Raw genomic sequence first — 22,858 nt, 5'->3', positions numbered from 1 at the left:
TTTTTTTACGTGACGGTTACACCTTTTTTTATTATTTAAATTATATAGTATTTCTTGTGTATCACATTTTTATTCTCATCTCTATACATTAAAAAAATCATTTAATCCCTAATAGTAAATCACTAATTTTATATTAAATTAAAATTTGGATCGACATTAGAATACCCATTTATATTCGACTTTAACAGTGAAGACTGCTTTTGTTTTTGCATATATAAGAATTAAATTAAAATATACCTATAAAAACCAAATTAATTTTTCATAACACGTAGTGAGACTAAATTTATATTTGAATAAAAAATTTAATAACTCAATTATTTATGACTAGATGATATATATTTTTTAAAACATTAACGGAAAACAAATCACAATAAAGAAAAGAGATTGTTGAACTAGAACCTCCGTTGGTGACCTAAAAGATGTTATTAGATTATTAGAAGCCCTCTTCCTAAGAAGAGGCTAACATGAATAGCATAACAATTTATTATAAGCTATTCGTCAGGAAAACTCAATTTCATCCCTCTACTACAAATAACTTGTAAACCTCAACTTCACTTCACGTGCTTTGGTTTAGTCATGTACACTAGGGTACAAACACATTGGCCATTATAAGCCTATATATTTTTCACTTTTTATACATTCTAACATAATTTTAAATTAAACTCACTAAAACACTTACCTGTTAATTAATTGATAGTTTATATTATATATAATATTAAAAATATTTACACAATTTCTTGTGTTTTGGAAGCAAGAAAAAAATGAAAAGAAGTGAGCTGATAATTTTCCCATAAATGATGTGAGCAAGAAGGAAGGTAAAAAAAGATGTAGGATGACAAAAACAATAATACGAGATTCTGATTGAAAATTGCAAGTGTAGAATAAGGAATGGTAAAGTAAGAGAAGAACTTAGAAAAAGGGAAATGTGATTGTGCTGAGAAGAGAACAAAGCAAGTGCGGGAGAGAGAGAGAACGATAGCGACGGTGGCATTACGAAATAGTAACACATCATGGTCTTAGGAGCAGGTGGGACTACTAAAACACCATCAAAGTGAAACTCTTGTTCGGGTTGGTTTCGGATCAAAAGGAATTGACACGGGTGGGAACAAGAGGCTGGACTTGTCATCACTGTTCATCATCAACAAAACTAGTGTAGCGCACCATAACTAGACACGCATGCATTCAGGTTCAGCTTCTCTGTTCATGCTGTGTTGTGTGTTGCTTTCTGCATACTCTTCAATCTCTGACACGCTTCATTCGTGTCAATCGATTCTCTTCAGCTCTTTTTTTTTTTATTTTTTATGTGGGGTTTGCCGCTTCAGTTGCCACCGTTCGTCGGTATGCTGTGTGATCTTCCAAGTTTGTTGCTTTTTGCTTTTTCACGGTTACCCTTTAAGTTTCTTATACTTTTTTTTTGTTGCCTTCCGTTGTCTCTTCTTTTAGTTTTCTTCTTGCCTTTCACTGTTACGGGGTATGAAACAATGGCTCAAGGGAAGATCCGGGTATGAAAAAAAAATAGTGGAAACTCTTCAATTTTTTTATTGTCAGAGAAAGTCGTTTAATCAGTCAACGATTTTGATTTTTATGTCTTTTTTTTCTTAATTTGAGTTGTTTTTTATTGAAAGTGAAACTTTTGCTTGTCTTAGATCTGACTGAAACGCTCTGTGAGTTTGTTGTTTCCTATGGTTTTATCGTGGGAGTTACTTTTAGTTGTATTCTATATATATTTGTTTTTTTAATTTTTATGGGGAAGAAAACAAATGGGGTTTGCCGTGAATGAAAGAGTTTTGGTTTCAGGTGTAGTTCACTGTTTTGGACAGGTCTGTGTATGTGTTTTTTTGCAATTTTTCATGTGATCCTTGTTTTGGGGGGAAAATCCAATGTTTGTTGTTGTGTTTCTATGTTCCTTGGTACTTATGTTTTAAGTCATTTGACGATCGTTTCGGAAATTTCTCGGGTTGCTTTATTGGAGTTTCGTTTTTAGCAATATTTTATGTGCAAGTTTGGTGGGTGTAGTAGTTAAAGGGGTGTAGATTCAGCAATCTGGGTTGCAAACATTGCCAATATTCTAAGCATGTTTCTCCCTTTTAAGTTTCAATTTATCTCTCTGTCTCTCTCTTTAATTTATGAAAATTAGCTCTTTTTTTTGTCTGTTGTCACATTTCACGTGCATGAATGTCTCTTTCTGTACAAAATATAGTTGTGGTCTTGTTTTACATATAAGATGAAATTGTATGAATGAAGGTCATTCAATTTTGGACTCATGCTTTTCTTTTTGGACCTTAGGCAGTGTTCACTAGTAATTTAGCTCAAAAACGATCCTTCTTTTTTATTTTATACCAAAGTATACTTTTAAGGTTGTAATCATTTTCAATGCCAATATATTTTGTGTCGTCAACTTTTAGATATTGTAACTTGAAATTTTGCCCTTTTGGCCTGCTGGATTTTATGAATAACCTGCTTCGCAGATTCTAAATTTGATTTTATGTGTCATGTCAAGCAGTTTGTGATGAAGACTGAATAAAAGATTCAATTTTCTATGACGTCAATCAAATCATGGAGATGGCTGATGAGAAAAAAGAGTGGCTTGTCTGATGGGGTCTGCCTTCTTTTCTTCTAATCTGGCTACTTTGGATTTTGTTAGGAGAATTTCTTGTAAACTATCTTCAGTTCTGAAGATTCATGTGTAACATCACTGTTTTAACATTAATTTTATTTGGGCAGGGGAAGTCAAGTTTCAAGATGAAACAGCTGCCTTTTATGGCAGTTTTGTGTATAGTAATGTTGTTCATTGTGTATAGAACTACAAAGTATCAATATCACGAAGAAGAGGTATGACATCAGTTGAATTCCTTTGGATATCATTGTATTTGTATGTACACTATAACTAGCTGTTAAAATGTTTATTAAATTGATACTTAGAAATTTAACATTTTATTTAGGATTTCTTGGTACTGCTATATTTCAAATATCCTATAACCATGTCAATATTCATCATATCAGAAAATTAGTGAAGTGATTCCCAGAAACATTAAACTACTACTTAAATCTTTCTCCTTCTCATAGTGCATGAAATGTATGCTTGTGCTAAGTGCTCTAATTTAATTTTTTTCCCTTTCTTTATCATCTACCATGATCAGATTGACAAAAAATGGAGTTTCTGGAGAGAAGAAAAGGTAAAGATTATAATCTTAGTTTATTTGCCCAACTAGTTTCTGATTCTTCTTTTTCCAGATTTGATCTTTGATGCATTACAAACAAGGGCCCTGATGGTTATATTTAATGATGGCAATGGTTGTTTTTTTCACAATTCTTGCCTACTATGATTCTGTAACTTGGATACTTTTTTTTATACGTATTGATACTTTTGATGCCTCTGCAGGCATATCCAGTAACTTCTGGGAAGTTGAAAGGCTTGCCACGAGGTATAATCCATGATAATTCAGATTTGGAATTGAGGCCATTATGGTCGAGAAGTAATTCAAGGTCAAAGGTCAGCATTTTTGCATTATATTGATTATTGAAACTGACAGAAGATGTGTTTGAATTTGGGAAATTGTTGCATTACCTGAACTAACAATTCTAGTGATTGCTTGGTGATGTTTATGAAATTGCAGGGTAGTGTTTACACTAACCGTAACTTGCTGGCAGTTCCAGTTGGTATTAAACAAAAGCATAATGTTGATGCTATGGTGCAAAAGGTATTTTTGATGATTGTTTAGATTATCCAAATTTTCTTTAATCTAATATCATTTATTTCAGTTTCTTCCAGAAAACTTTACAATTATTTTATTCCATTACGATGGCAATGTGGATGGCTGGTGGAATTTTGATTGGAGTAGCAAGGCCATACACATTGTTGCTCGGAACCAAACAAAGTGGTAAATATGATACTCATCACTGATGAATTTTTTGTTTTTTTCATGTCTGAGGTATGTTATTGAAGGGAAATTGTTTTAGTTCTGTTGAGGAAACTGGCTTTATAAGTGAGGCATATTATGTCTTCATTAAGTAAAGATTTTTTTGAAAATCAAAATATCTCCTTGACTCAGAGTGAGCCAGCTGGATTGGGGGTAAACATTTTGGCTCCTCAACGTATTAAAATCAAAGTCTTAATTTATTTTCCCTTTTTTTGCCTGTAAACCACCACTGAAATTGAGAAAGTATTAGATAATAATATAATGTTAATGCCTGGGCAAAGTTATGGGATTGGTATCAGATTGCTGGTTCTCTTATGATAGTTTCCCAAGATGTATAATTTTATTTCTAACAAAGGTATTTGTATCATACACACTAATTATATATGTATTTGATAGTTTATTTTTCCAAACTTATATATTGATTTGTAAGCTCTTTGTCAGGTGGTTTGCAAAAAGATTTCTCCATCCAGATATAGTGTCTATTTATGATTATATCTTTCTCTGGGATGAGGATTTAGGGGTGGAGCATTTTTCACCGTCAAGGTATGACTGATACCTTTTTTTACTTTTCTGCTGTTTGTGGTATTTTGATATTTGTGTGCAGGTCTGCCTTGGATGCAAATGATTATCATTTTATATACGTTAACCTGCAATACTTGTGTAACTGCAATGCAAAAAAAATCCAATTTTATTTGATTGCATGATGACTTGTCAGCTTTTTTTTAACCTTTTAAAATTGATAGCTGATTGAAATTTGACCCTGAATTTTCAGGCTTTTCAAAGTACATGCATTATAAGATGTGTATTATCCTTATTAGATCATTACGCATAAATAAGGTTGCTTAAAAATCTTTGCTTGTCTGGGGTTTTGATGGAAAAAAGAGGTTATTGCTTGGATTTATGTTCTTAAACCTGTTTTGATTTAAGTCTAGTAAGTAACATCTCAACAGGCTTTTATCTCATCAAATCAAGGAAAGAATTAGAATAGGCTTTTATTTTGCAGGTATGTTAAAATTATAAAGGAAGAAGGTCTGGAGATATCTCAACCAGCCCTCGACCCAAATTCAACAGAGATACATCATAGAATTACAATTAGAGCTAGAACCAAGAAAGTTCATAGGTGAATTATTGTTAGACTATCATATGTTCTTGCTAAAATGCTAAGCAATGCACCTGATACTTACTCTGGATGTATTCATTGGAGCAGAAGAGTCTATGAACGCAGAGGTAGTACAAGGTGTTCAGATTCAAGCGAGGGACCGCCATGCACTGGGTGGGTCACTGTTACTTTTGATATTAGTAGAGCTGCGTAATATTTCAAGATGTTCGTGCTAGATCTTGTTCATGTGTGATATCATTCCTCCATCTATCATCAAGATGGTGGGACTAGGATCATATGTTTAAATTTGTCCCAGAGTTAATTCATGCCTGTATTTATATTGTAATTAGGAAAAACTAATTTATTGTCAACTAACACAAGGTGACAAGATTTTATTTAATAACAAAATAAAAGCAAGTCACTTTTGAACTGAGGTCTACTGAGTTAAATAAAAGACAACTATGTTTGAAAAACCTTTTCTTAGGTAAAATAGTTGTTTTATTGTCTTATATTTGTTCTTGTCAGCCAAGGGATGCTCATTTCTTTATTACGTTAGTCACTAAGATTGTTTTTCCTTCTTTTGTCTGTCTTTTTCATTGTTCTTTCACATCTAGGATGATAGTGCAGAATAGGGTTGAAGAGGGTTCCATAGAAGTATATGGAATGATCTTTAACTTATTATTAGGTCTCTGTGTAATATGACTTTTTGAGAATGTTATCTTTGAATTCCTTTGGGTGTACACATTTTGAAGTTTAAATAACGCAAGCAGTGGAGTTGTCTGTTCAATTATGTCAAAAGATGAAAAACACTGATGATTTTATCATGGTTTAGTTGATTGCCTTGTAGTACACTATGTTTTCCTTCTGTCCTTTTAAATTCCTTTATTTTCCTTATGATAAATCTTGGCATGCATGTTGTCTAATCCATGTTGTGAATGACACAAACTTTAATACTTGTGTAGGTTTGTGGAAGGTATGGCTCCAGTTTTCTCTCGATCTGCTTGGTATTGTACTTGGCATCTTATACAGGTAATATTATTTCTGTGGTGCATAGGAATATCAAATCTAAGCTCTAGAATTTGAAAGTTTTAGAATTCAATTTTTGCTATAGATACTAATATATCAAAATAATCTACTATGCTGGTGTTTAATATAATTTGTATTTTCTCCAGAATGACCTTGTACATGGATGGGGAATGGATATGAAGCTAGGATATTGTGCACAGGTGAGAAATATGCATTTTCTGTACAAGGTTTATTACTTTTGGTGGTCATGTGTCTCTCTGTATGATTCTCATTGCCCATAACTGTCTTTTTTTTGTTTTTTTCCGTAGTAGTGATAAATATAGTCAATCAATGTATGTTGTCCACAAATGCTGCATTTATCTTTTTTGTGCTAACTGTTAAGCTGAAAAATCTGTTCCTCTAGTTTCTAGTATACTTATGGTATTGAGCATTTACTAGTGCCTTTGACAAGAGATAGTATGGAGTATTCTTTTATGCATTTTCATGTGACATCATTAGTGTGTTCATTTGGAATGCATCATGTATTGATCCATTCAATTTGAATTTAAACAATTGATCATGTGTATATTAGGCTTCCCTTTACATTTTTTGCCCGTTTCTTTATGCACCATTTTCTGTATGTCTTGTATCATCAATGAGATCAATGCCATTTCTTCAGGGAGATCGAACTAAAAAAGTGGGAGTTGTAGATAGTGAATATGTTTTTCACAAAGGAATACAAACTCTGGGTGGGAGTGGCCATGGAATAACAAAGGTATTTTCCTCCTCTCCTGATGTTGGAATTGATTTGCATCCAATGGCTTCCTTAATTTGTACCGTCTTGAAAATAGTGTCAATGCTCAAACTTGATATTATTCTGTACCAATGGGTGTAACTTGTTAATTAGAGCTAACAAAATGGGCCTGTACAATCAAGTCGACCCGATTTTAAATTTTGAGTTCAAATTTGATCTGCCTGCAAGTCCAAGAAAAAAACAAAGTTGTAAGGCTTTAGCATAATTTTTATGAGCCTGAATTGGATTCAAGTTTTTTGGCCCACTGCCGAGCCCAAATGGGTCGAGTATTTTGTTTTGCCAGTAAATACTCTTAACATCTGAAAAAGACTGTTCCTTTTAACCTACATGCATTTGTCTTGACAAAATCCTTACTTCTTTTTAAGAATATTTGTTTTACCTTTTTGCAGGTTTCAAAACTAAAAAAGACAACTACGGTACAATTTTTGGACATGATATAGTTCTCATGTGTTTCATTAACTAATCTTCTGTTCCTAATATTTATTTTATTGTTGATTTTCTATCCTTTTCTAAGCAGAGACAAAGTGGAAGTGGAATTGATGTGCGAACTGAGGTGAGGCTTTTGAGCTACTTTGAAAACCAAGTGTTGTTGTATTGGTCCCTTGCATTGCGAATCAGAGTGTTTACATCTTAACATGGATTGAACAGATTCGGAGGCAATCAACGTGGGAATTTGAAATCTTCAAAGAGCGTTGGAATGAGGCCATTGCTAAGGACAAAAACTGGGTTGATCCGTTTAAGAGTGACCAAAGACGCATAAGAAGACGGCGTGATACCCAACAACGGCTTTCTATTTCTAAGCACTTTTAATGACTCGCTTCAATGTGTTACTGCGGCATTCACATCCATCATTACCTTTATGTAGCTTAGTGAATTATAAATTCATTCAATTTTGATAAACCACATTTTTCTTTATATCTTTTGCAATGCCTCGGATTCTTCTTTCATCTCCCTCTCTCCTTGCATTTCTCTTTTTAAATGCAATAAGTATTTATTTTTTTTTTCACTTTCTTTAACCGAAAAATAAAGGTAAATTTGTTAGACCATTTTGGAAAATGGAATTGAAAAGAGCTTGAATTCAAAGAATCTAGAAGGACACGAACGAGCGTGAAAGTCACGTTTGTGTGGCTGTCTGTCAATGTTGGTGATTAACCATTCCATTTATTTTGATTTGAGTTTCAACCTACGACTTTATACAATGCCGAAATTTCAACGAAGACAACAGCACAACTCGCTATTTATTGAACTATTTTAATTTCTGTGTCTTTGGTCTGTTTTAAGGAAAATTTTAAGTTTATCTTAGTCATAAAATCGTACATAAAATGTGTGAATTATATATATATATATATATATATATATATATATATATTTAAAAAAAATTTACACTCTAAAATTTTTTACATTTAATTTAAATCTTTCATTTAACTTATATTTAATAGGTTATAATTTATTATTTGACTAAACATTTGAACATAAAAATTTTTAGGCTTACATTAAAAAGATTTTTTTTTATCTCAAAGAATAAAAAAATTAAACCTTACTTTCTTAAATAATTTTACCTGACTTAATTAAAATAAATTTTAAATTTAATGTAGCTTTTGAATATTGAAAATCTTGTAAACAAAAGTATAATTTGATAATCCCGTAATTTTTTTTAATGAAAATAGATATAAAAAAAATTAAGTAAAAATATTTATAGGATCATGTCTAAAATGATTTTCTTAATTCATGATACTGAATATTCTTCTGTTACGATCATTATGTGGAAGCTATTTTTTAACTTATTCATTCAGGTTGAATTGAGTGAGATTATGAAAGAGAGAATGGAATTCTCTCAATTATTTTTCTTAATATGAATCCTTGCAACGTTCGAATTTGGATTTATTATGGAAATTAGTGAGCTAATCTTTATTAATATTCTATCGAATGACAACATTTTAATTTGATGTTAAGCTATTAATTTTTTGATGAAAGATTACATTTCTGGCTTCCAATTAAGCCACTACTTTATTCCATTCGTCCATCTAATTTGATTTTTCAAAACTCAAATTCAAATATAAACTCCATAACATTTTTACTATTAATTTATGATTCATTGGAACTTCAGGAAATATCCATTTTAAAATACTAGATAGTAAAGTCAAGCCAACTATTTATATGATTCATTGTAAACTTAAATTTGAATTAATTTTATTTTGCAAATTTATTTTGGATCAAAATTCGGCATGAAGTCAGGTAATTTATGTTTGGATAGTTTTATAAATGTGATTTTGATCAAATAACTGTTGTTTATATTATATAAATATTTAAATTTTAATGCATTGTTAATATAAAAGTTTTCACACTGCTGGAATTAGAAAAATACATTATGAATATATCTTTTGATGTATTATAGGAAAAGTTAATAATTGTTGTTGATATAACAAAAAATGGTTACATGACAATACCAACAAAATTACATTATCAACACATTTTAATTAAATTCTACATAAATAAAATTTATTTTTGGGTGCGTAAATATTAAAAAATTTATGAGTTTTATAATAAAATAAATGTGATGCTATTATACCAGATTACAATGATATTTTTGTCAATAAACACAATTTTTTTAAAGCTGATGAAATAAAATGTTATTTTTGCTTTTAAAACTCTATTTGATACCAAATTTATAGGCATAAAAGTATGTCCAACATCATTACACCAATTCGAAGTCAAATTTTATCTCAAATAAGGTTTTGAATAGTTTTAAAATGAAATCAAACAATATATACATATATTAAAATGCTTTAATGTCGAGTTTTCCTTTCTTTTTTCTTTTTCATGATACACTTCTGGTGGATCCTTCCTTCAATTGAAAAAACGAAAACCAAGTACTTTCATATTTGCACACACAAACACAAATTCAGTGTGTGAGATTAAAATTGCTTTTATGATAATTAATTAAAAATGAAATTTAGTGGTTTAGTTTATTGTAAAAATTTGTTTTAATCAACTTCTTGATAAATATTTGTAAAGAAAGACTTTCAAGCAACCGCGTAGTTTTAAAATTATAAAAAATAAACAAATAGCTAAGAACAAAAATAGTTGATGTTCAGAATGAAAAAGCAGTAGTTGAACTGTAACATTACATGAAGCATGCCTACGTGGATTTGGTATTGGTACCTAATACTGCTTACAGTTTTAATCCATTTTCTTAAACAATCTTAAGGAAATAGTTGATTTTTTTAATGATAAAAAAGAAATAAATGAACACTTCATCATCCGTAAGTGTTGTCAGCTCCACTTAGAACACAAGCTGGTTTTAAATTAAAGTCTAAAGATTTGACGGAATCAAGATTTAAAATTCTGGCTTGTTTCTAGCAACTATTACACTTGGATTAGACAAAAAAGATTGATTAACTTTTTCTTTTAACCAAGGTAAGAATGTAAGTAAGATACACTTTTTCAATTCTTCATTCAACTTGATATAACATGCCATGTGTTGTTTGCATAAATCATTAGAGCATGGACATGGATGGATTTAACTGACCTTTTTTAATGACCTAATTTTGAACTTGGATATGATTTTATCACGGTCTAATTAATAGCAAAATTATTGGTTCATTTTAATGTAAAATTTAGTACAAATCTTAATCTTATCATTATTTTATTACATCGTAAAATTTTAAATAATCGTGTCTAGAAACATTACGTTGACACAAAAAGTTATTCAAACAAAATCGAAAGATATTATAATTTTTTATTGTGTTCTCAAAAGATACGTAATAAAATAATATATATTGAAAATATATAATTTAATATATTGATATATTAAATATTATATTTTAAATAAATTTTATTACATATCTATATACATACGCTAAAAAAGTGATATCATAAATGATAATCAACCATTGTCGTTCAATTCTTTAAAATAATTTTGTTTCCAAATTCCAAATAATTTTTTTGAGTTATGACAGCAACGTTGAAAACAGTGTGTCTCTCTCTCTTTCTCTTTCTTCAAAGTTCAAAGCATATTAAGCTGACCAAACCAAAGACCATTCTTCTGTCTCAATTGCTGGCATTATCATCATCTTATTTTGCAAGCCATTCCCTTGCATCAAAAGTTTCAAAATTTCCAATCTGAACATTCTAAAGACCCTTTCTTTTTATTTTATTATTATTTTTATCCCTTTTTCTACTTCGTTACGATTAGAATTTCAGATCTTTGCATTTTCTGCTTATAATTCCGAGGCTGGTTTATTGCTAGCACCGTCAACATCCTCTCATGGCCCGTCGCTACGACAGTAACCCCTTCGATGAAGAAGAAGTAAATCCCTTCTCTGTAAGTCCCTCTCTCTTATCCCCACCTGTGTTGCTTTCTCAAAGTTGAGTTTTTATGAAGGGGGTATGCACTTTTTTCTTAATTCTGTATTCTTAAATGATGTTTGAGCCTGGAGTAATGGATGTATTACAGTTTTGGATTTTGGGTTCGGAATTATTATTATTGATTGTTGGTTGACTTGTTTGTTACTATATTTGATCTTGGGTTCTCTGTATGTATTTCTGTTATGCTATTTCTAGTTTTTGTGTGATTTTATATTCCCTTTAAGATCTTATGTTTTCTGCTAATTTTTTAGCCTTTAAGAAGGTTGTTTTGAATTGAGCTAAAAAAAGGTGCATCTTTCAAAACATGCAATAAGAAACAATAAAGCTAACAAACTCCATGGGAGTAATTTTTTATCAAGGAGGAAGCAGTAACCAGTATACGATCTTCTGGTCTCTAAGCAGCCGAAGTGTGGGTAAGCAGAAAGATCATCTAGTGACCTTTTTGTACACTTCTGGGAAGGAATTTGATTCATTGGAAAATGGAATTGACTTCCCTTGGAGCCTGCGTATGTGGGGGCATTTGGCTAGACAAAAAAAAAAGTGTATGTCAGGTCAATTGGTCAGAAGTGGAGTATTTGATGCTCGGTGAGGATGCCTTGGATGGATGAGGAAGTTAAGAGTGTTTGTGGTAGTATCTAATTGCAAAGTATGGGAATTAAGTACCACACTGGAAGTATGGGATTTTGATGTGGAGTTCATAATGGCTTAAGCTCTCCAATTGAAGCAGTTAACTTTTGTGACGTGGTTGTCCTTAGGTTCTTATAAGTTTGCATTAAATAAACCATTTTGTTTATGGTGTTCTACTGCATGTGTAGTTTATGTAAAATTGCCCATCAAAGCTGTGATCTACCTAAATGCTCAAGAAGTGGTGAATACACAGCAAGTGTGTCATGGAAAACTGTTTGGAAACATGCTAATAGATGCTTAAACAAAGGCAAGGAAGAAAATATATCATATACATAGAGAAGGATAACAACCTAAGTACCAGTTTCTAAAACTGGAATGTTTGTTGAATCATTGAACTGAGATTTACTAGTTTGACCATGGTTGAACTACTGATAATAATTAGATACACACTTTTAATATTATATATAATATATTAAGTAATAAATTGGACTATATTATATGCCCTGAAAAATAAAGAACCAATAATAAGAGGCTAATGATAATCATCAAACAAATACAGTGGAATAAAGTCAAGAAAGGACTATACTATTCATACAGGCGTATATATGGTATGTGGTCATATTTGCTTGTCCGAATGAGATGATATTTATTATAAGTGTATTGATTTATGATGTATGTATAATTTGGAAATTAGAGTGTCCATGGGGATTTTACAATTTAGTTGCTTGAGCCCTGGGATATTCTATTCCCATTTGGAATAGTTTTATGCTTACTTGCTTCTTAAGTTTGAATGTCTGGGTAAAATTGTGGTGTGCATGTGTCCATGTGTATTTATTTGCACTACATGCTCGTGCATAATCCTTCAAATTTGGCATACATTTTTAGGATCCAGCTGTAAGGGGAAAACAATCAAGCCAATCAAATTACAGCGGGGGTGCATTTTACACTACAGTGAGTTTGTTAATTAAGCACTAGTAAATCATAATATTTTTGCAGGCATATTTTTTAAACATGATTTTAAAGGTCATGACCATAGGTGCATTAATGAACAATCTGGTTTGTTCAACTTTAGTGAACTATCTAGTAGGGGTGATGTTGTTTGCAAAGTAGGAATCAAACTATTTCTACTTTAATCTTTGTGCCTTTTGAACTATAGGGTCCGTGTCCCTTACCAACTTTCGTTTTGTTAAATGATTCTGGCGCTCTTCTCAGAATAATTAGCCACAAAAGAAATTTGATCATGAAAATTTCCCAATGTAATTTTTTTCCCTTTCTTCTCTGCATGTCTTGGTTTGAACTTGCACAGAACTGAAAGAGATAGTAAAAGAATGAACATAATTCTTAGTGTTCCAAGGAAACCCTTTAATATCTTCCCACTGGTTGAAAAACCCTATAAATCATTTGCAATTTTATGCCTACACTTTTTGCATCCTAATGTTTTAAATTTTCCAGAATCCTGGAAGTGTTGCCCCTGCCACCAACTCAAGGCTAGCACCTCTTAATCCTGAACCTGCTGATTATAACTATTTTGGTGCGACAGTTGATATACCTCTTGATCCATCAACGGTATGTATAATAAATTTGGCTGAGGTTGTTAAAATCCCCAAACCTTTTTTTTTACATGTATGAATGCATTACATGAGTGTATTGTTGCAAAAATTGATCATGTTCTTTCTAATTATAATCTGTTTTAACGTTAGGATTTGAAAAAGAAGGAAAAGGAACTCCAAGCCAAGGAGGCTGAATTGAGAAGAAGGGAACAGGTATTCAATGGAATTTCATGGCTTCTTTCTATACACTTTATTGTTGAGAGAGTTTCTGTAGTTGATACCTATCGAAGGTTGGAAATTGGAACAATCCTATTTTTGTTGTCTTTTAATTTTTTTTTCTTTTCTTCTCTTATTTTATATATGGTGTTTGCTATGATACCTATAAACTTGAGAGGGTATTATATACCTTTTTAAGATTAATGGTTGTGATTTCTTTAATAGGGTATTAATATCTTTTTAACCAAACTACTAATCCTATTATTAAATTAACGGTGACAACTATTCCACGTGTAGGAGAGGGTACCAAACTCTCTCAACTATAGGGGTACAGTAGATTTTACCTTTATATATAACTTTGATACCCTTGCATACAAAGTTATTTTATCTTGGAAAACTAGTAGGTAAATTCTACGGTGCTCGATAAAATGAAGGGGTATTCTATGCTTTTTTACCTATAGAACAATTATCACCGTTAATTTTATATCAATAGATAATGGAGTTAGTGATTTATTTTAGAAAGACATAAATACCCTTCAATTTTTAAGATATTAGAAGAGTTACAACTCTCAATTTAAAGAAGATATACAATGCCCCCTCTAACAATAAACTAGTATTGATAGTGGAATATATGTTTTGTGACTGGTTACTATTATAAATTACTGGAAAAAACATTTCCTGTGTAGAAACAACTAACTAGACAAGTGGTAAATGTGTAAACTATATAGTAATAATTAATGTAATTAACAACCTGTCTGGTTAATTGCTCCAAATTATTATTATTATTATTTATGACCTTTTTTTAATGAATAATTGAATATCTGTAATTACCATAATATTTTTTAAATTTTTGGACATTCTGAGGGCATATGAAATTGTTGTGTTTAAATTATTTGTTGAACCCTGAATTATGCAACTTAAATGTTTTCTTCCACAAATTATGGGGTCTTCTGTTATGTGTTTAGAGGGCGTATGTTGATATTAAATTTCAGTTTACTTAATTATGTGAAGCCTATGCTACTGGTTCCTCATTTAGCTACATATATGCCTGGAAGTTCACATGCTTTTCTATATCTATTAATTTACCAAATGCAGGAAGTCAGGCGGAAAGAAGAAGCTGCAGCACGAGGTAATTTGCATTTCATGTATATTTGTGTTTGAAGATTGTTAGGGTTCTGTCATTCCAAGAGTCTCAATAGGGCACAAGAATAGAGGAAAATGGACACTGTCACACTGGACAGTAGGGGGGAAACAAATGAGTTATGTCATTAGAACAGTGAATGAACAAGGAGAATTGGGATTTTCCTTTACCAGGCTGCCCTTTGGCAAGTGAGTTCTATGGCGTAGTTCTCTCACAATATTTTCTGCCTACCTCCTTTACAATTGATCTCTCCTATTTAACCACCCAATCAAGTAACTAAATTCCTACTGATAGAGCACCTAACTGCCTTAACCAACCTAACTGTTTTTATTCCTTCTAAAGTTCACTTTCCATGTCCATATTCCGAGGTCTAAAAATTTTGTAATTAGTTTGCCTCTTTCCTTGCCCAATTTTTGTTTGTGTCATTCAATGGAATGATGGAAGAGCATTACTACTTTAGAATTGTATAGATGTTCCATTTCTTGTAGCAATCCACCCATTCTACACATGCAAACTTTCTTAGAAAAGTTTGAACTAATGCTTTTGTTTGGACAATAAATATCTGTACCTCTTATATTCTTCAAGTGTGTAATTACATTGTTTTTCAGCTGGTATTGTTCTTGAGGAGAAGAATTGGCCACCATTTTTTCCAATTATCCATCATGATATCGCTAATGAAATTCCAATTCATCTTCAAAGACTGCAATATGTTGCATTTACTTCACTGTTAGGTAAGTTATCCTATCTTTTGTTCCATTGCAATATGGTTTGCATCAGTGCGTTGTTTTTAAGCCAGAAATTCATTAGGGTGTCTCATGAACTGATTATTTCATTCCTTTCATTTCTTTCTTGAATTGATTCTATCTAAAGCCTCTTCTATGTATGTTCTCTGTAAACTATTTGTGTTGTTCTTGGTTTTTATATATATATATTATATATATATATATATATATAGAGAGAGAGAGGATAAATTGCATCGAGTGCTAAACTATGTAAGATGAAGTTAGATAACACCTTCAATAACTTTTACAAAAATAAATCCTATCAATCAAACTGTTGAATCATGTAATATTATCTTGATGATTGTATATTTCAAAATTTAGATATAGACACTCATAGATTGATATTTACTTATATTTTATATGGCATATCATGTGCTAAAGTAAGATAGTGCAATCAAGTATTAGTTAATTTTAAATTGTATAAAATTATATAGACTTGATTTATTTTATGAAAACTTTAAACCTAACAGTTGGATTGATATAATTTTTTTATAAAAAGTTATCAAAAGTGTCATTTTATTAAGTTTGATCTTTGCATATTGCAGCTTTGATTTTAATTGGCATCTTAGTCTAAAGCTTTATGTCCTATACTAGTTAGTAGCCAAGGAAATCTTTTCCTTTCCCTAACTCACTAAGTATATAATTAAAAGACCTATTAGAAAACTGAGAACCTGGTAAGTGGTGAAATCATGAAATGTATGCGAATAGGTAACGAGATATTGATAAACTGGTTTCATTTTAATGATTCAAACCATTAAGCGTGCTGGTTGGCACCAACCTGTTTCGTTAAGTTAGTTCAATGGCATGATGAGTTCACTCTCTATTGAATTCTTCATAGCTTGGGGAAGATACTGTTTTAATTTGATAATGATTATAATGTTTAATGTATCTTTCATGTATATTCTGCAAGTTGTATTATTTTACACCAAAAATTTATTTAAGAGTGAAATATGATCCACTGTCAATGATGAAAAATGATATTATGCAGGATTAGTGTTATGCCTCACATGGAATACTGTATCTGTCACTGCAGCTTGGATTAAGGGAGAAGGTCCATATAAATATAGAGCAATAATCTTTTTGGGTTATTGAATGGCTTGAAATCCATATCTGATGTCAGCAAATTCCATGCATATGGAACTTGCCCTTATTTGTTGTAGGTGTGAAAATATGGTTTCTTTCTATTATCTACTTCATAGCAGGGGTTCCTGGAGCATATGTCCTGTGGTATCGCCCATTATATCGTGCTTTTAGGTAATTATTTCCAAGACTAATTAGTATTTGGCTGTTTAATATTTGCCAACTAATTGTAGAATTGCAAACATTCCTCTTACATAGCTCCACCTGTGCAAGATAAAAAATTAATCCTGATAGATTGGGGTGTTACAGAAATTCAGAAGAGCAACCTCAGGGCCTTATAAAAGTGATAAAATTTTCCGTCAAAGTTAGCAAAGTTCATAGTTAATTTAAGAGTAACAGTAGAAGTTTTGAATAAGTAAAATAAATGATCTAACACTTTTGAATTTTTATCTGCACCAAAAGAACAAGCTTTGTTGATTATTGAAGAAATGTTTTGAGGTCAACTTCATTGTTCTGTTACTGTATTCTGCAGAAAATATGTTGTTGTTTGCCGAGTCATAATTTTTTGATATTTTTGGCCAACAGTAAGTGGATATCGGGTGATGAAGAGATTTATTATCCATATGATTCAGAGATCTCAGAAGCATAAAACCACTAGAATTTGGATAGTGCCTTGTGGTGTGGGATTTGGGTAGCTTGAGGGTAACCATTTGAATAAACTAGTGCCAAGAATTGAGGTAAAAGATTATTATTATTCAAGAAAGATTGAGGTTCTGCCAAGAAAGACTATTTCTTGCAAAACTAGAACACAAGCGAATGATCTCACTAGTCCAGTGCAGTTCGAGAGGCGCTGGTTCTCTCCTAACATTCCAATAATTCTCTTCACTCTAACTAAAACAGGCCCATTTTTCCTAATCTTCCTAGTATAGACCCTTTTTATTATGTGTCTATTTACATTATTGCTATCACCATTTAATTGTAAATGCTGTCCCTCTAGAAAAGGTGAATAAGATCCTCCGCAGGTATGCTCTACTTTTGTGATTTGATGATGGTTACTTGATCAGAATACTTGAACTATCTGCATTTTTGTATGGCATACTTGGAGGGATTTTCCACTAATGGGCATCCAACAAAATCTGAGAGCATTCATAAGAATAATAAGCTAATAAGCATGCATGTTACATCACTAGGCCCATGGCCTAATAGGTTACCCAGTTGGGTGTTCCACCTCCTTATAGTTCAATCCTGTCCCATGTTATGAAATAATGCAAGCATTTTTTTCATCTTTCTAATTTGATTATGCTCTTCATTTTGAATTTGTTCCATGGCTATTTTTGCAGGACTGATAGCGCTTTCAAGTTTGGATGGTTTTTCTTGTTTTACCTGGTAAATTGACTGTTTTACCTTTATGCATGTAATCACAGTTTCACTTTCACATCTCAAACAAAATTTGATTATTATTATTTCTTTTTGTGCTTACAGCTTCACCTAGGGTTCTGTATCTTAGCTGCAGTCGCTCCTCCCATAGTTTTCAAAGGAAAATCCCTGACGTACGTTGACTTCATATATATACACTTCATTAACATGACAATATTCCTTATTGTTATATTTTCCTTTACCAGTAACATGGAGACAGAATTTTTTATGGCCTTTCTGAAGTTTGCAGAAAAGAATGACTTTTTTTTATCCATGTATCGAACCTCACTTTGATGGCAAATGGTTTTTTTTATTGTTTCCTAAAATAACAGTGAAAAAATTTTCTATGAAAAGAATTATAGAATTTGAGATAACTTGAACCTATGACATATACATTATTATTCTAGTACATCTAAATTACCTGAGTTGAAATCTAATTTTGGAGAAAATAAAAGGAAAAGAACAGTTATTGAAGTGTACCAACATCCACGGTTACACAAAAGAAGTACTTTTATTGTGTATATAAAAACATTACAAGGTGTAACTTATATTGTAATAATAAGATAGAGGTCACTTAAGATTAAGCGATTTAAGACTTAATCATACTAACATCTAAGTGGTCCTAGAATGACTGCAAAATTGGTGAGATAAAAATATGGATATAACAAATATTTTCAAGAGGTCATTGTTACTCTAATTTTTGTGGCCTAATAATTGGCACTGTGTACTCGTTGATACAGAGGCATTCTTGCAGCCATAGATGTGGTGGGCGACCATGCTGTAGTTGGGGTAAGTATGCCTGTTCCTCAAACATTCCCAATTTGCTCAAGTGATTTTATACATCCTGAGCAAATATATACACATACACACACACACACCCCCACACACCCCCACACATTCAGCTTTATTATTTGCATGTATTTTGTTTCACATTACAGTTCACCAAATTTACATCCACTAAAACGCTCTTCAGAGGAACTTCTGAATTTTGAACGTGTAGAAGTAGTTGGTGGACATAACACAAGTATGAACAAAATTCTAAAAATTCAGATTTAATTATTGACTGGTTATTAGAACTATTGTCCTTATAATCCATGAGATCTTGGTGATTTTTAACCATCACTTGGTGGGTTTAGTACCCATTTGTTTATCTTTTGGGAAAAAAAAAAGGAGTTGATAAAAATTCATAAAAATATGTTATTTTTAGTGAGTTAAAAGCATTTTTATTTTTATTTTTTAATTTTTAGAGAATCGATTTTGAGAATTGGTTACATGCAATTTTGGGGCCAAATGAGGATTTGTCACGCGAGCCATATTACATTTTTAAAGCTGCAAAACCTTAACAAAAGAGTATCCTCTGCTTCTGAACAATTGATGATTGATTTATGCTTTTTTCTTTCCATGTGCTTGTAGATTTTCTACTTTATTGGATTTGGATTATTCTGCCTGGAAACTTTGGTCAGCATATGGGTTATTCAGGTTTGACTAGACCTTTCAATTTTCTTAAAAAAAGTGAATGCACTTGGCACTCTGAGCGCTTCAAACCAAAGTTCTTGTTCACTTTTTCTTTGGTTGCATACAGCAAGTATATATGTACTTCCGCGGCAGTGGTAAGGCGGCAGAGATGAAGCGTGAGGCTGCAAGAAGTGCAATGAGGGCTGCAATATGATAAATCACCTTGAAGATGAGCAGTATGGATACGCTATGTTTGGATTGCTTTTGTAAATTACTAGCCACAGAAATTGCAGATAAAAATATTTTACTGAGGTGATTTTTGTTTTTTGTTGTTTCTCTTTTGTCTGAAACAGACTACTGGTTCATGTGGTTTTTTTATGTATACTATAAGCAGAAAGCGTAGTCATTCAGTGGTTGGTAGAAACGTGCTACAATTTATTGAGTTGATCCTCTATATATAGTTTTGGTTCTGTCTTCTTATTCCAAAAGCTAGTTGTGTCTGTCAATCCTTTTACCTTTTCTTTGACGAGGAACTTGTTCTATCATTTTTTTTATTTGTGAGCGTGCACAACATATGATGATGAATGCAGCCGGTTCATCTTATTGGCAAATGTTGACATTTGAAAATGGATACAAAAGTTAGGTAAAGGTAAGATAAGTGAACCTAGTGGACTTCAATTTATCCACAAAATTGATTTTTATGAATTATTACATATTGAAGGTAGTCAGACAAACTCCTTTTGAATTTTGAAATACTGTAGTTATGATATAATAGTAATTTTTTTTATTAAAAATTATAATATTTAATATCATTAATACATTGAACTCTGCTGTTGCTAATAAAAATTAACCATATATAAATTATGGTGCTTGTTACTTGTTACAGTATTTTTGAATTTGAAGGGACATTGAATATTCTCTTTAGATTATATTAAAATATTAAAGAATATTTATATTTTTTAAATAAAATACTAATTTTACTGTTAAAATTAATTAAATGATTGTTCTACATATAAAAGAGCATATAATATCCCTTCAATTTCCAGAGAGCTGTACAATTTACCATAAATTATTATCATGTGTGTTTAGTCGTATAATAGAAAAATTAAAATTCTATTCTATTCTATTTAGTGACTAGAGATAAGAAAGTTCGTTGTGGGGTTTGAAAGTGTGATTCTTGATTGCTATCGATTTCATCATTTGTCACATAGGTGGGTTATTACTTATTGAGTGTGCATGCTTTTATTGGTACAATTCTTAGCAACTCACGGAGCGAATAGTAAGTTTAGTTTTATGAGTACGATGGCTTGAACAACCCACTCCCTCCATACGATGTTAAATAGTTAGCAAGTTTTTTCGTATTAGGATGGAGTTGTCGGAAACCATCAAATTTCGATTTGTTAAAACCTTTTATCTCTTTAACATGGAATCGATCTTACCGCACTAACTTTATTTTTTAACGTTGAATTTAAATAAATAAATAATAAAAGTGTATTAGTAAAATAATATTCATTACATCTTTATATCTCTAATATAATAAATAACTTTAATAAAAAATTACTATTTTTAAATATTAAATTCAACCTTCCAAAACTCTGCCTTCAGAGTGTGTGTAGCGTCAACTTTTCAAATAATTATTATACTTCTGAGAGATGAAAAAGGAACTCTTATCATTTAAAACGATTCACGCATCTGGTTGGAATAGATTCAGATTCATATGCTTCGCTTAAGGGAAAACAATATTTTTCCATTTGTAGTTTGGATATAGTATATTCAGATTTTTTGTTAAACTACAGAAAAAAGATTGTATATCACTTTTACTCGTGGGTTTTGTTAACTTTTTTTTATTAAATTCTCTTGTTTATTGAAAAGAAAATATTAAGTCATTCTTAAATTTTAAATACTGATGATAACATGGCATTTTTTTATAAAGGTCCTGTGCATTCGTTAAATATTAATAAAAGATTTTTTTATTCAAAATTACATTAAAATGTATTCAAAATGTCTAAAAGTATATTATTATAATGTCTGATAAAAAAATTATTTTTAATTCTTTAATCAGCATCCGTAAAACATTAATCACTGATTAGCATCTATTTTGATGAATAAAAAATCATTTAGGACCTCAACGGAATTATTTGGTGAGGGATGGAGTTGAGGATTGAATCTACGTCATTACTTTAAATGCAACATCATGTAATAATAAACTATCTTCATATAATATATAGTAAGCAAAATTACAGTCCACAATCTCAGTTCTCACCCACCAAGGAGTGCCCATATATTTTTCTTCACTTATAAGTAATAACTAAACATATATAATCAAAAGCAACACCGAAAACCAAAGACCCACCTACATAGAAATATGTCTACTTTCTGTTTATTTATCTAAAAGGGTGATCATGACCATATATTATAATAAATAGCATACATAATATATAGTACTAGGGATAACAGCAAGTGTTACCATCACTGTGCTTAACAATAAGCGATGCACTTCTTTTTGCAATCAATGGTGCAGCCACCGCCGCCACCGCCGGCGCCGTAGCCCTTGCCGGATCGGCTGAAAGAGGAGAAGCACTTAGCTGGACATGTTACCTTTTTTTGGTAACAAGGGCCTTTGTCTTTGCACACAACGGTTGGTCTTATGATACCACCTTTAGAGGAGCCTCCACTTGGGCCTCCATACCCGGATCCATAACCTCCTCCAATGATGCCATTCCCGAACCCGTTTCCAAATCCGGGTATGCTAAACCCTCCTCCGGGCCCAAAGAAGCCACCATAGTTATTGCCTTCACCTTGGTTGTTGTTGTTGTTATTGTTGTCTTTGGAGTGCTTGTTTTGATCAGGAGTGGATGCGGGTCGGGTCGCCAAAGAGGGTGAAGCTATGAGGAGTAGAGTGAAGAAAGCAAAGGTGATCTTGGGTATCATTTTTCTTCTAAGGTTGGAATTGAAATGAGATTGTGTTGAAGAAGTGGAGTTTGTGGCATGTGTTATGATGAGAATTGAGAAAGGGTAGATAGTTGGGGTGGAATATTTAAAAGTGTTAGTGGAAAGAAAAAGCATTTATTGGGAGGGTGTGGAGGACAGATGGGAGGATTTATGATGTTCTAGTAGGTTGCACTCATTTATTATTCTTCCCTCTCTCTCTGCCCTTTCCAGTTCAAGCTCAATTTTAACTTCTATGTAATGCCAATGTTAAGGCTAATTAACTTCACTAGCATGTCAAATTATTTATTCATTATGTGCCATGTTTTTCATCACCATGCCTCAAGTATCTTGTGTTGTGCTCAAATCATATACACAAAACTTATAGAATAAATTGCAATGATTCAACTATTTTTCTTATAAATTTTTTTAATTATTAAATATTTTTTATTTTTCA

At 31.7% G+C, this 22,858-nt stretch overlaps 3 protein-coding genes across 14 annotated transcripts; 2 read left to right on the top strand and 1 right to left on the bottom strand.

Annotated features, from left to right (window-relative positions):
• The first annotated feature begins 907 nt into the window (after positions 1 to 907).
• LOC113853258 lies at positions 908 to 7,751 on the top strand. Of its 8 annotated transcripts, none has more exons than XM_027483785.1 (16): positions 908 to 1,026; positions 2,504 to 2,599; positions 2,725 to 2,832; positions 3,141 to 3,170; positions 3,377 to 3,493; positions 3,618 to 3,701; positions 3,763 to 3,881; positions 4,362 to 4,463; positions 4,924 to 5,040; positions 5,128 to 5,193; positions 5,982 to 6,048; positions 6,192 to 6,245; positions 6,704 to 6,799; positions 7,228 to 7,254; positions 7,353 to 7,391; positions 7,487 to 7,693. In XM_027483785.1, exons 2-16 carry the CDS (start codon positions 2,540 to 2,542, stop codon positions 7,646 to 7,648), a joined length of 1,248 nt encoding a protein of 415 aa, XP_027339586.1. In that variant the 5' UTR covers positions 908 to 1,026; positions 2,504 to 2,539; the 3' UTR covers positions 7,649 to 7,693. The 8 variants fall into 8 exon arrangements, with proteins under 8 accessions (XP_027339586.1, XP_027339585.1, XP_027339588.1 ...); XM_027483784.1 differs by lacking the exon at positions 908 to 1,026 and adding an exon at positions 1,056 to 1,186 and having other exon boundaries at positions 3,141 to 3,176; positions 3,383 to 3,493; positions 7,487 to 7,751; XM_027483787.1 differs by lacking the exon at positions 908 to 1,026 and adding an exon at positions 1,056 to 1,186 and having other exon boundaries at positions 7,356 to 7,391.
• A 3,047-nt stretch (positions 7,752 to 10,798) lies between these two features.
• Positions 10,799 to 19,956, top strand: LOC113853259 (secretory carrier-associated membrane protein). Of its 5 annotated transcripts, XM_027483790.1 has the most exons (13): positions 10,799 to 11,162; positions 12,719 to 12,784; positions 13,286 to 13,399; positions 13,534 to 13,596; positions 14,695 to 14,728; positions 15,349 to 15,471; positions 16,511 to 16,573; positions 16,683 to 16,776; positions 17,943 to 17,988; positions 18,085 to 18,152; positions 18,759 to 18,807; positions 19,432 to 19,497; positions 19,601 to 19,956. In XM_027483790.1, exons 1-13 carry the CDS (start codon positions 11,106 to 11,108, stop codon positions 19,685 to 19,687), a joined length of 930 nt encoding a protein of 309 aa, XP_027339591.1. In that variant the 5' UTR covers positions 10,799 to 11,105; the 3' UTR covers positions 19,688 to 19,956. The 5 variants fall into 5 exon arrangements, with proteins under 5 accessions (XP_027339591.1, XP_027339593.1, XP_027339595.1 ...); XM_027483792.1 differs by lacking the exon at positions 12,719 to 12,784 and having other exon boundaries at positions 19,601 to 19,955; XM_027483794.1 differs by lacking the exon at positions 12,719 to 12,784 and having other exon boundaries at positions 13,286 to 13,423; positions 19,432 to 19,476; positions 19,601 to 19,897.
• Positions 19,957 to 21,680: 1,724 nt separating this feature from the next.
• Positions 21,681 to 22,512, bottom strand: LOC113852621 (uncharacterized protein F12A10.7). Its single transcript, XM_027482937.1, has one exon. The coding sequence runs from the start codon at positions 22,402 to 22,404 to the stop codon at positions 21,952 to 21,954; it is 453 nt and encodes a 150-aa protein (XP_027338738.1). The 5' UTR covers positions 22,405 to 22,512; the 3' UTR covers positions 21,681 to 21,951.
• Between the last annotated feature and the right edge of the window lie 346 nt (positions 22,513 to 22,858).

Source organism: Abrus precatorius, unplaced genomic scaffold (genome assembly GCF_003935025.1).
Source record: "Abrus precatorius isolate BTA unplaced genomic scaffold, Abrus_2018 Scaffold10, whole genome shotgun sequence".
Lineage (NCBI taxonomy): Eukaryota > Viridiplantae > Streptophyta > Magnoliopsida > Fabales > Fabaceae > Abrus > Abrus precatorius.
This window is presented reverse-complemented; position numbering and strand designations above follow the sequence as displayed.